This window comes from Columba livia, chromosome 3, assembly GCF_036013475.1.
Source record: "Columba livia isolate bColLiv1 breed racing homer chromosome 3, bColLiv1.pat.W.v2, whole genome shotgun sequence".
Lineage (NCBI taxonomy): Eukaryota > Metazoa > Chordata > Aves > Columbiformes > Columbidae > Columba > Columba livia.
Window position 1 is genome coordinate 46,747,316 of NC_088604.1, and position 14,435 is coordinate 46,761,750.

At 37.4% G+C, this 14,435-nt stretch overlaps 1 protein-coding gene across 3 annotated transcripts in view; it reads right to left on the reverse strand.

Moving 5' to 3' along the window:
• The window catches only part of ATG5 (autophagy related 5), a 77,095-nt gene that overhangs the window by 43,591 nt on the left and 19,069 nt on the right, over positions 1-14,435 (reverse strand). For all 3 annotated transcript variants that reach the window (XM_065056616.1, XM_065056618.1, XM_065056617.1), the window contains exon 5: positions 11,379-11,541. In XM_065056616.1, coding sequence (XP_064912688.1) covers positions 11,379-11,541 — 163 coding nt within the window. The remainder of the gene's footprint in view (positions 1-11,378; positions 11,542-14,435) is intronic.

Sequence of the window (14,435 nt, forward strand, 5' to 3'; positions counted from 1 at the left end):
GACATAGTTAATATATATTGCAGGGTTTGCAGCACACTGCTTGTCCTGACTGACTGTCACACAAGGCAGGAATTTCCAAGAAGCCAAAAACTCCTGCCAGGTATTCCGCAGGAGCATTTCCTGATACTTATCTCAGAAAGCACTTCCACACCCTTGTTTCCCCATTAGCAGCAAGTGCCTCTTGACAAGCACTTACCTGTGCTGCAGCCAGCACCACCACGCAGGCACCTGCCTGAGACAAGGAGCTGCCTGGGACTACCCCATAGTAGGGTGCTACCCACCCCACAGTTCACCAGCTGGGAAGCTCAGCAGGTGGCAGTGACAATGACAACCCTGGAGTCAACTCTACTCCAGCAAGGCTAGATTTGGGAAGCCCAGCCTACAGAGTCAGAGGTTTACTCCTGCGATGTCTGACATGAAGAACGGCTGCATCCTTCTCACCAGCTCTGTCAGAGGAAGGTGAAGACTTAGCGTGCTTCCTTCATCCTTGAAGACAGCGTTGAGAACAGCTTGCAGTTTTCACTACAGATGGTGTGAACATACAACCTATAATGGCCATTAATCAATTTATGCTTCAATTACCACTTCTGACTATAAACTCAGTTGATAAAACTACTAACTATGGTGCTGATACACAAAACAATCGAGATCTACTTAAGCTAGTGAGCTTCAGCAGACTCTTAAATAAGGAATCTACATACTTGGAGACATCCTATCTCAAAAATAAAACTAATTTCATTTACTTGTTTAATGCTTATATTACGGTAACTAGGAAAGTTGAGTAAACAGCTTATTGTCTTCAAAGTTATACAGGGATGAGCAACATATCATATGGAAGAATAAGAAATTCTGAACAAGTAACAGACTTATGGCAGGAGCTTAGTTGTATTGTCCCTTGTGGCATACGTGGCACACAAGTGAACCTTTGAAGGACAAAAAGAGTTAAACAGTACTGACAGAGTTCTATATTCCAGCTTCCTCACCTGTCAGAAATCATGTAAGTAATCTTATTTAAGGCAGGTAAATTTACAGATTTATACTTCTCAGATTATTCTCTAAACACAGCCAACATTCAAGACAACCTATTGTTCTATCAAGACATTTAAATTTCTAATAGTTTCTGTAGTTTCTAAATTTAACAGCAATAAATCTGCAACAGTTGAATGATGAACTTGTTGCATTTTGTAATCAAGTATGTTCTGTCAATCCACCTGATACCTCTGGGAATTAACTTTCTAGTAAATTAGCCAGACATCTTAAGAGACATCTCCGCCACATGTACAACACTGTCTAAAGACATCTACAGACTGCCTGAAGCTAATTCATCCTCATAATCTTACACTGCTGTCCTCCAAGCATCTTTGCATGGATACAGTATTTTTACTACAGGAAACTGAGTTGGATGTAAGAAAATTAACACAATTTTTTTAAAGCAGGTAGCAGGAAGAGGCTATCCAGTTTGCACTGGTATATATACCAGGAGCATTGGCTAAATGCCAGAATCCTAAAGCACCAAAACAAACAAATAAATAAATAATCCCACCTAATTTTGCAGAACCCTTAAGACTCAAAGCTTAAAACAAAACAAAAAAAAAAAAACACAACCCCAAAAAGAACATCATCCAACACTCCCCTCCAATCCTCCTGAAAAGATAAGCAAATGAACTCATCATTTGCTCATTTTTGTGTGTCAGCGTCTCCTATTTATGCAAAACAGACTTAAGGAAGCTATTAATGCGACAACAAGCTATAAGAACTAATTAGTGCTTTGGCTAGACAGGACTTAAAGACAGAAGGTGCTGGCCGGAAATTTGACAATCAAAACAAAACTGCATTTTCATCAAGCCAGTAAGTAGAGTTCTGTACCCATCAGCAAAAGCACTTTACACGCTCATCTCCCTCCCTCGTGAAAAGCTTATGCAGTCTACGTGATATTTAAACTCCCGTAACAGTCAAATCTGATTACTTTTGTTTTCCACAATCCATCTGTTTTTAAGAAAGTGCTTGACCAATGTGTTAAAAGAGTTTCTGTATTAGCAAAACCTATTGCTTGCAAAAGGCAGATGTTCATATCTGAATTACAATATTAAAATTAATGGCAACAAGATTCAAACAGAGCCAGATTAGTGACAGTATAAAAGTTTCAGATTACTCTATTAATCTTACTTCTTAAATAAGCAGGGATAGTTGCTATATAACTTTACCTGAAGTGAAATATAAAACCTTTTCTCCCTGCATTTTATGTCAAAGATCAGGAAGTTCCTAACCAAACAATGGAGGAGAAATCCAGTTCAAAAAAAAAAAAACTATCAGCTAAGGCACTATTATTTATATTCATTTATTAGAAATGCCGTCACTGCAGGTCCAAACATCAGACAGATATTATTAGCCTTCAGTACTACAGAGATGAACAAAATCTAAAAACAGCTTTGAAAACACATATTTAAATATACAGAAATAGCAAGACCTGGCAAAATTACACGGACTTAATGTCATCCGTAACAATAATCTCAGCACACAAATTAAGCAAGCACCAAATTAAACCTCAAACATAAATTAACAAAAAGAGCATGCCATATTATGCATTTAATGTTCAGAAACCTATCACTGAACTTGTTCATGTTTTTAAAGAGTCCTTTAAAACAGCTTAAAGAAAGAATGTTACAGGGAAACACTTGAAGAATTGTTGTTTCCTCCATTAAGCAAGACTGGAGATCCTTTAGCAACCACTGAAATTAAAACAAATTTATAACTGTTACATTAAAAAGTTGTAGCTTGTAGTTAGCTGTTAGCAGCTTGTTGTTTATAGACAGTAACTTCTGAACCTTTTTATACTACGCAGTTTCAACTAAGGATTAGTCCAGGCTGAAATTTTCAAGGCTGAGCTTCTTTCTCAGGCTGAGACGTGGGGACAATGCTGTTCAGACAACCCGAAAAATTAGTTTATTTTGTGCTAGTGTCTTACAGTCGTTCTTTGAAACTCAGGATTGTTTAAATTAAGAAAGGAAATAGTAATTCATGTTTATCTTCTAATATCTTTTTAGAAAGTCAAAAAAGTGAACTAACAGTTATAGCCCTCAGGGTAGCATATACACAAGACTTTTTTTGTCTTGACTACTCATGGTTTCTTCTTAAAGCCATCTAATTATATAAATTTAAAGACAAAATTATTGGAATGGAATTGTATCTCTAGCTCTATGGAAGCAATACCAGTTTGCAGTTTGCATAAAAATGTGTCCAATCCTTAATTTTAAAAAATAAACCCTTTTGTCTACTCTCAGTGGTTCACCACTGTCTAATAACTGTATGAACCACAGAAATTATGCACAGCTAGAAGTACTTGGGCAGAATCAACCATAGCATTAACTAAGAGGCCAAAGACTCTCCAAGTGAAGTCTTCCTATGGTTCTGATACATAAGATTGGACGTGCCTTTGAAGAGCAAACTTCAGAGTAAAAGCTCCGGCCCTGGAAAAAAAAAGAGCTGTCTACACAAAGTTAAACAAGTTTGCTCAAGGTATTGCCTTCAAGTTTTGACCTTCTCCACAGGTTTCCACTCAAACACTTTCACTTCCCCTGCCCTAATAGCCCATCAGATTTCCTTCTGCCACAACTTTGAGGGGATTTTGTTGTTGTTGTTTTTTGTAATTGCCCAATTCCCCTGTCAGTGGAGGTATGTGTGAGCAGAGTCTGACTCCATCTGCTCTATAAGGCTTCCTTTTTAGGTGGTAAAAAGCACCTGCTAGATCAATCTTTGGCACCCTCATGTTCAGGCTAAACGAGGCAGTTTCGCCACTCTCTTCAGCTAGACCCTTTTCTGTTTGTCCACATTCCTTTTGTCCTGGGGTCCCAAATAGGACACAGCACTGCCAGCACACCTTTGTGAGTGCTGAGCCAAAGGAAGAATTACTCACCATCTGGCTGATTCTGGGGGTCGCAAGGGCTAAAGCAGCCCCCTGGTTAATCTTCATCTCTACAACACCACATGACAGACTTTCCATTCAGCTTGTTGTTCACCATTACCCACTTCCACAAAGCTGCTTCCCAGTCAGTCCTGAGCCTGCCCACAACATGTTGGGTTATTCCTGTCCCTGGTGCAGGACTTTGCACTTGTGTCTGTGAGCTCCAGGAGGCTCCTGCTTGACAACTGCTCCAGCTCCTCACCGCCCCTCTGCATGGCAGATCTGCCCTCCTGTCCATCAGTGTTTTCTTTTAATCATAAACTCACTAAGGGTTTAACCCATCACATACCCATAATAAACTGTACTGTACAGAGAGTGACGGCTGTAACTCAAGGACACAAAGTGGATTTTCTTAACATTAAAGCAAGTATATTTTCTACTGACTCATACTCTTAACAAGCACTTTGTTTGGCTGGTAGAGCCAGAAAGGAGGCTTCTAAAATATCGATTCTACTTCTACATTGTCTCCAAGAAGACTAAGATTCTACATGCATACATAGTTCTGCTGACTGGGGAGTAATTTTATCCAGTTTTATAAAAAGTTCAATTTTAGGCAGCATACCTCAAGCATGAAGCAGCTTTGTTGATGAAAGATAAATATTTTAAACACTTCAAAACTAACTGTACCATGTTATTCAGAAACAGTATTTACAGCTGGTTACTTGCACTTCTCAGCTATTTAAAGACCTGTCTCTAAATGACTTTAGGTCATATAAACTCATTGTTCTTATTCTTGTACAATAAAACCACAGATAATTATGATTATCAAGACTCTGATACATATTTGACTCCTGCTGACTACTACAGCTCAGTGACACCCTTTTGAGAACACAGTTTGAAATACTGGGATGGCATCATTAAAACATTAAGATTTTTGTTTTCTTTCCTATTTTACACATTGCCACCACCCACAGTTTAAATATTCTTGCTATTAGAAGCATAGGTTACTTTGTTATTTTGACAGATCATGGCATATAATACAAATCCACCACTGAAGAAGGCAGACAAGTTCACTAGTCTTTTCAGACTAGAGTAACCACTGGATACAGAGAGATAGGACCTTAGAACTCTTTTGACTTAATATGACAGAAGCTAGCTACATGAACATATGGAAATATTCATCATGTCACAGATAACAAAGTAACAACATTCAACATGAAATTACATATCTGAAGTAGTCATAATTGCACCTTGTAATTACACAACAGTCACTACCTGAAATATCTTGACTGCATGATGTGCCCATTGATCTTACATACCCTCCAAATTTGCATTCAGCAGGCATGTTATATAATAGCACATGAAAGCAGTAAAAAACATAACATTTGAAAGTAAAAGCCAAATAGGCTTTACTTGGCCTGTCCACACTACATAAGACATGGAATCACTACAGAAGTAAACATCGTGCTAACTAGCTCAAGTACTAACAATAGTCATGTACGTGGTATGGGCCTCAGAGTTGGCTACCTAGGTCTGTCACTCCCTTTTTAGTACTATTACTGTGTAAATTAATTAAATCAACTCAACTTGCCTATATGCACTATAACAAACTTCCAAGAGCAGAGGACAATTACAAAAAACTTCCTTATGTAGTTAGCTCTAAATTCTAGGTTAAAAAAATATTAATTCATAAGCCACACTATAAATTGAGCTATAGATGCAACCCAAGAAAAAGTGGAGGATCCCCCTCCTTATGCTGTACAGTTAGGTTTGAGATCAGTGTATTAACACATTTACTTCTACACTGTAATTTATTCATTAGTTTTTATAGCAAAGTAGTAGTTTGACAATAAAGAAATAAAAATATATTGCTTTAATTTTGCAGGTTAACAGGACATTTTGAAAACTGTATGACAAATCAGCATTTCATACTTCAGATTATCAGATCCAAAAAGGCCTTTCCCCCCTGTTTCCTGTGAATATACACAAGCAAGCTATACCTTACCAACATTCTTTTCTCTTATCAAACGTAATCACAAAACGAAGTTTCACTTTAAGTACACTGTTTCCTTAACATCACCTCCCTTCATTTCTAGGTCATCAATTTATCTGGAAAAGGTTCAGGGGAAGGCAACCATCAAGATGGACTACTTTTCTGTATTCAAATATGCAAACACATATATACTACCAAATATAAGCTTTCTGTGTAGCCTAAAAGCAGGAGATCTCTGTTGCTAATGTCACTTAAGCTACAAAGAAAGCTCTGATGACTATTAAACAAAAACATGTAATCCATTTTTGAAACACAGAATCCACAGGTTGTATAAGAACAGAGCAGCAGGGCTTGTTACAGACTTCCCTGGGTAAATCAAAGGGAAAAGAACACCTGACAGTTGTACCCATCCTCCAGTTCTTTGCTCCAAGTCTAGAAAGCCTGGATATTTTAATGCCCTCTTTGCCTCTGATTATGCTCCATTTATATACATGATAGTAGAGCAGAGAAGCATATCTTTGTATAACTTGCTAACCTACTTTGCTTTCTCTGTACTATACTTTTTCTAAAATACAGCTTTTCTAAAAAGTTAAAGAACCTTTATATTAATGCATCTGTCAAATTCAGGAGTTTACTAGCAGAAAGCAACTTAGAAGCACTTCAAACTGCAAATCAAAAAATCCTCAACAACTGAAGAAAGTTAATCTTAAAAATTCAGTCTGTTTTTTACTTTGAAATTTAGTTAGACCTTACATGTCTTTCAGGAAATGACATTTTGAGGGGAAAGGGAGGAAGGAAAGCAGGAGGCAGAAAAACAAAAGTTCTGCATCACTTACACCTAAGTAAAATAGATTTAGAGAAATACTGGCAAAGATTCTCTCAATCTGAATCTAAGTCTAGCAAACATCTGAAAAAACTTCTGAAGACAGAAGCAGTGAATGTATAGAACCAGCATATTTGTGATTTGGGTTGAAGATGAAAGGCACACCTGTTTCAAGTAGCAAATCTGGAAGGCGGCTGTATTTCTGAAGAAATGGTGTCATTCCAGGAGGAAGAAAGTCAAAGTGAGGACAAAACACAAAGCTCTTGAAACCGCAACAGGTATATAAATTCAAACTTTCCAATATATATGAATGGATTACATGGTTGGCAGATTACCCATGTCAAAGATGCAGAGACCTCCAAGCTTCCTCCCTCAGTGTTTAGCTGTTTTCATTAGACACGTGGACATCTAACATGAGATGGTAAAAACACTAGAAAGCTGCTCTATCTGCCCCTGTCTGCCTAACTCTGGTCAACATCCTCTCACAGTAGAGACTTCAGTATAAAGGAGCATTGTGGGCACTGGGTTGCCTTTTGCTTTCCTCCCTTTTCTGCCTTCACAAAGTTCATGCTCTTCTGGGAGACCCACGGATTCTCCCTGGCCTCACCAACCCAGCAGCTCTATAAAAGAAAGCCACAGAGGGAATTTGGGCTGCCACCAACCCCCACCTTCGCACTGTGACAAAGGGCAGCCATGCAGGTGGGCATCAGGCCTGCGCAGAAGAGTAATAGGGTAAAAGCCAGTTTTTGGGGACAGCAGTTTAGAGTCATGATGCTGCACCCACACGGGTGGAGCATGAGTTTAGTCATTTGTGCAGAAAGGGTGACAAGCCAGTAAACATTTCAGAACTCGCACTGGAGTCTAGGTCACAGTCCATGATCAGAAGAAAAACCACAACCAAACCCCAAACAAAAACCACCACCACAAAAACACTCCCTGGGAAGGTCTGCTCTGGTGCATCTGGTTCATCCTGCAGGCCCAGCCTGTGTGAGCCCAGCCCAGCAACAGAACAGTGCTGGGCTGGCTGTGCAGAGTTGTCTGAATCTGTACCGTACCCCCCTGGTTCCATACTATCAGCAACCACAAAGTTTGGTGTATGCCATGCTATCTTAACTCCAGGAAGGCAATGACCTTTTTTTTTTTTAATCTAATAATTTTAAACCAATTACACACATTTTCAAAGCTCAAAAGAACTGTTTAGTCTTTCTTCACACTTCATCAGATCTCTAGAGATTTTGTTAGGGATATAGGGAAGAAGGAAAAAAGATGGCTTTGTGATTTAAAAAAAAGTTGGCTCGTTCATTCATTATCCTTTTAAATTCCTGATTTTTTTGTAAGTACATATTGCCTAATTTATGCTTCAAATGACCAGTTGAGACTACAGAGATTTGTTCAGCTACCAAAGCACATTCATAATCTCAGATTGTGGAAAAGAACAAAGGTGCTTCCAGCAGTTCTCTACAACGAGCAGGAGACATACGGAGCAAACCTGAGTGGGCCATGTGCACACAGCACAGAAGAGATGCTGATAATGTGTGACACTATTTCTTTTTGGCAGTTCAAACATTTCTAAACAGGAATGTCATAACCCAGAAAATAAAAAAAAAATTACTTCTGACCCTCAAAACCCCAGAACTGGAATATATATAATTTAGAAAGAAATACAAGAAAACACAGGCCTGATTCTGTCAGTAAGACAAGAAAGAGATGACATGCATTAAAATATAAAATATTGCATACTCTGAATGTCTGCAGGATTTTTCTCCTTTAATAAGAACAATTCAATATGGCCACTGAACTTTTGGTAAGCCCTCTCATAATAATGAGCATTACATTCTTTTTCCATAATATTTTCAGTAAAATAATGACTTCATTATATTTTATAATACATAAAGAAGCCTTAAAAATGGCTATGGGTTTTTACTGTTTATTTCCCCCACTCATATCAGAAATACTAAGTCTAGTCTTCACCGGTTCTAAAGGATGCCTGTGAAAATTTCATGGCATAGTTGCTTATGTCTCTCCACAACTGATGCAAAGCAGCTGTGTTGAATCCAAACCCTCTTCCTTTATCAGAACCATTATATACTGAAGTTATAGCTATTAAGTCTTTGAACCATGCAAAAAATACAACTCTCCCCTTAAAACCAGTTGAGATTTCATTTGTTTGATCCTGAGTCATCACTAGGCCCACAGAGTTTTAATGTTTCCAAGCTGAAAGCCTTTATTCTCACATACAAAAGGCAAGAAGAAAAAAAAAAAAGCACTTGAAAATCTTTTTTACCCATGATAAAAATGGCCATAATACTATTAAAGCAACAACAGTAGTAACACTTTCCATCAATTCTAATCACAGTATTTTAACAATTTGTACAAGGGAAGAAAGATCAGTATAGCTGTATAGCCTGCCTGTATCACCGCCCTACCACAGTCAGACATCCACAACACTGGTCAAAATTAGGGCAACATCAATGTACCCATTCCAAATAAGTGGTCTAGCTAAGAAATATCTGGTTTATGGACAAAAGCTGGCTACATGAAGCCTGAAGAACAAGAAAAAACACAACACAAGCAACAGACAGAAAAGCATGTTTACCTTCCTGATTTGGTAGCAGATAAACACAAAAGCAGAAATGGTGGGAGGAGGGATGTAAAGGTTGTTATGAACACCTACCAGCTGTTACCAGCACAAGATTTTGCCACAAATTCACTGTTACAGCTCTTCCCCTAAAAGCCATTACAGGCAACTGGAAAGTTTTTCACACTACCTGTTCAAGTACTTCCTTCTCGGCATAAATATTGACAATAAATCACACTTGCAACTGGTAGTCACATTTCTCCAAACAAGCAAAACTGGATTTTGTTTTCCAAAATCATAAGTTTAATACATATCCTGTAAGTATTGCTATCACTCATTAAACAAATAACACTTCCTATATTTAAGAACCGAAGAAAATTGCTTGAAGTTTCACAGAAAAAAAAACCTGCAGATGTATCATCACTTACAAGGCAGTTATCACAAATGCTACTTTCTTTTCTTTTTTGTGGTCATTCATTCTGTTTCACAAAGAGGTTTAAAATTATTACATCTCAAACGAAAGCCTATAAAAACACACTGAAAGATACAACATGCTTAAAAAGAGTTTTCTTGGTTTCACAAGCTTTTCTTGTTTCTCTTTTATGAAGAGCTGAGAAATTAAAATTAGCATTTGAAAGTATTCAAAAGATTGTTTAAACTTCTCATTTAGGTGTCAGATTCCACAGGTGCAATTTCTCATTAAGTACAGCAAAACCTCCTTGAAATCAACCTTGCTAGGCAACCTCTGTTCTTAACATTGTAAAGCAAAGCAGTAAAACTCTGGTTTCCCTACTCAAGATACTCTTCGACAAATAATCAACTAAAAATAGACCCTAAGATGAGCATGAAAAGAACACACAACCTATCTGTTCTATTACCCTGCATATCGAGGGTATCGAGGTTCTAGAACTTCTGGTTAAGAAAAGAATGTTAACTCATGCCATTTCATTATGTAGTCAGCTTTTCTGCCATTATTATGTGTAATGAGTTATGATGCGAAGACAACTCACGTTAGAGGTATTTTTGCTTTAATTTAAAAAAAAAACATTAATAAAAAGAGTGCATAAAGTGTGCTGCTGGGATACTCGAGCACAAGGACTAAGGGACAGGATTTCTTTCTGCAATAAAGCTAATAATTCTTGAAAGAGGAATCAAAACTACGTTGGCACAGCATTTTCCTCTTCTCTTGAACTAAACTGCTTGCAAGACACATACGGCTACAGCAGAATACTTCTTTTTAAAGAATTATTAAAATTGCAGTTTAAACTGAGTTGTATAATAACAATGTAAGCATCTGTATTTATACAGATTCTGGCTGCTAGGGGATCAGAACTCTCTATTTACTGCTAACTCACAAAAGTGAATATATTACAGTCAGTCTGCTGACTAATATTATACAAAACAGAATCTCTCAAGAAGCACTTTGGATGGAACCAGATGGAACCAGTTATATTTTGCACTGCACTACAAATTCATGCCATCTATGCAAAGTAAGAATATTAACTATTTTAGAATATCCTGTTCTGAATTACTTTCCTGACTTTTTCAAGTCAACACTTATCTATACAGAAATCTTTGTGAAAGCCATGGCAATATCAGCAATTAAAAAAAATGGCAGAAGGAAAAGTAAAATTATTAATCTACTGGGAGACTTTTAAAAAGTTTACCTGTATTGTTTATCAGTGACAATCCTTAACATAAACTAGAGGAGACAACCTTTTTTACTGACTAGTCCAAGACAGTTAATACTGAACAACACTTGTACTTCAGGTGTTTCCTAAATAAAGACCATTATTGGCACAAAAGTACAGGACACAATATTTACCTATTTTGTTGTTAGTTTAGTTTGCTAAAACAGAGTCATGACCCAATTTAGTTTCTTCAAGCCACATTTGGATTATCACATAAATGGTGACTTTTTTAAAACAATGGTGACTTTTTAAAAACAATGGATCTTTTCTATGACATTAGACTAAAAATCTGAAATTATACTTTATACCCTGTACATGACTAAAACTTGAAGAAAATTATTTATTAGCATGCTAGACCTAAATATAATTAATACTTGATGCATCAAATTTACCATTCTGTAATCCCATCCACAGTTGCTTATGATCCTTTTTTTGCATCTCATTGATGACTTGACTTTTGTGCTTTAAAGCATCTGCTTCTTTTATACAAGCCATAAAATGAGCTTCAATCACATCCTTAGAATGGCAGTGTAGAATATCCTTTTCTGGAAAATTCTACAAAGAAAAGACAGATCGAGAGAAGTAAATGTATCACACACCTTAAAAGATGAAGAAATGATAATTTTATTAGGCTTATATTCATACAAAAGAAGCACACTGGAATCCTCTGCTTATGGAAGAAGGTAACGACCATTCTCTCAGTCTGCTGACAAGAAAGGTTTTGCACTGAAAAACGAAAGTTGAACAATTTTCCGTAAAACCACAAATTACTCCAAATCACCCGACCTAAACTTGATAAATACATTTAAATACATCAGTGGATGTATTTAGGCCCTTAAAACCAAAATTCAGGAATTTACTTTTATCATATTTTCAAGCACATGTTCAATTCTCTGGCAATGAACGGGAGAAAAGTGAGAGAATTAAGTGACAAGCACTCAACTCTTACTGGCTCTCAATGGCGCCTTAGCACCCATTTCTATGCAAGCCATCAAAAAATGCTTCCTCCAAGTATCATCATCCACTATAGCACACATGAACTACAGCATACATGCCATTGACAAACATTTTTCTCAAATATACTGGAAATCCTCGTGAACTCCAACTTCACCTAATACACATGCCTACTACTAGCTCATGGGCCTTGCTTGATTCCATCCCCGTTTTCTTTGGTTGGAGCTGGCGCACTGCATTCAGCATTGCCACTCCTTGGGTAACTTTCTTCCCGTCAGTAAATGATGGCTACCTTTCCTAACTCATTTGTTAAGGAAATATAGTAGTAAATCTTGTCCAGGTACAAAAAAAAAAATCTGGAAATTAGCTCACCAGAAATTCATCACTGTAGAGGTATACAGTTAGGGTTGTTCTTCTAATTTTTCTAACACTTAATATTATTTGCCATTTCACAATACAAGCATTCACTGTCACAAATTAGTTGTCTTTAGTTTTCAGAAGTTTAAAAACCTGCCATGTTTCATCCCCTCCTTATTCATCTTGTTTTCACAGTTGCTTATGATTATGCTGAATGGCACAAACTCCCAGAACCAAACCAGAGCAGCAGCATCAGTACCGCCCTTTTTAACATGGGCTTGCCACTTATTTTTATACTTTAATTCTCATCTGTTATTCCACAAGAGGACTTTTCCTCTTAACCCATTACAAATTGGCTTTTCAAAAAACCTTTGTGAGGGGCTGTAAAAATAATTTTGGAAATACAAGTACCTATAATGGCATATTTTTCAAAGGGTTTTACAACATAGTTAACATGTCACAGTAGGAACAATACAATGCTGGAAAAACCCATACCTTCCCTCCTCCACATAAAACCAGGAAAAATAGTGAAGACTGCTTCAAACTACAGAAACTCTAAATATTAAGAACCAGTAGTAGTTAGCAACACGAAAGGGAGCTGGGGATTGCCCTACCTGAAGGAAATTCTGAGGACAAGAACGACAGTGCCCTCCTCATCAGGTTATTGAAAAGAACTGGAAATTAAATAATGGAATTTCATACAGCAGTTCCTCCTTATGACAGTGAAGCCAGACTCTGGAAACTGTAGATCACAACGATGAGCGTCTTCCAAAAACAGGAGTATAAAGGGAAGAGAAGATTGCTAATATCTTTTCCACTGAAGTATCCACAGTTTGGTCTTGAACTCCCAAAGGGAGTGCTATTGTTACTTAGGTCTGATCTATGTAGAACTGCCTAGAAATTTAAGGACAGGGATAAAGCTTGTTTCTCATATGAGGACGGCCAAGTATAAAGACATGAACGAGGACAGAACAGAAAGGAAAGTTCTCCTTCTAGGACAGACCTCACTCCCTTTCCTCCTACAACAAAGCTGAGTGTCTCAGTATAATTGGGCCCAAGATGAATGGAAAACATTGCTGGGATTGTTACTTGCCAACTGACATCTGCACAGGCTTGTAAAATACTTTTAGAAGTTTCACTTACTTGCTCAAATAAAAAAAGTAAAATCTGGTAATCAATCCAGAAGAAAATAGCAGTCAGAAATGGCATACTTCAAGATCAAAAAGCTCTTTATATACAAGAATTCAAAGCAAGACACTGGCAAGGCTCAAAAAAAGATATGAAATAGTGGGATGTACCTAATTCTGAGTAATATGGGAACCTAGAAACTGACTTTCACAATAAAAGTTGAAGTTTTAGTTACGTTCATGAAAACGACAAGTTTTGTTACAACTGTTTTGTCACACGTATGTCTAAATATTGAACTGCAGGGTCTTTTTTTGGACATTCCTCTTTCTACAGGTAGGCATCTCCCTGCTGACTAACTTCAAATGAACTTCAAATTATAGGGAATGTTACTCCCTGAGGATGTGTTTCAGAAAACATACACAGCATGGTCTGCAGAATATGAAGAAGATACTTAAAACTGGTCAGAGCTAGCTAAACTAGTAGAAATAACTTAGCCATGCTAGTACAAAGGTGTGACAGGATTAATTTTCCCAGCTTTTAGGGAATAACACTGTGGAAGAATGGAAAGCACTCCCACAACCTCAGTGCTGTCTACTCTTTTCTTTAGAAGAAAAACACTGACACATTTCTATGCAGTACTGTGAGCACAAGCTGAAAAAGCTAAACATGAAAGCAATAACCTAGAAAACAACACAACTGTGACTGCAAGAAGCATATGAAACAGTTTCACCTACATGAGACTACCAACAGAAAGTATGGCATCCCCACTGATTTATAAGCTAGGGCACAGAATAAGTTCTCTACTTGAATATAGAACACGTAGGCACAGAATTTGTTTTGAATTCTACTTGCCTTCTTTCTACTTGAAGAAATAGCAATCAAACACAAGGGGTAATGGGTTCAAACTGGAACACAAAAGGTTCCACTTAAATTTGAGAAGAAACTTCAGTGAGGGTAACAGAACATTGGAACAGGCTGCCCAGGGGGACTGTGGAGTCTCCTCCTCTGGA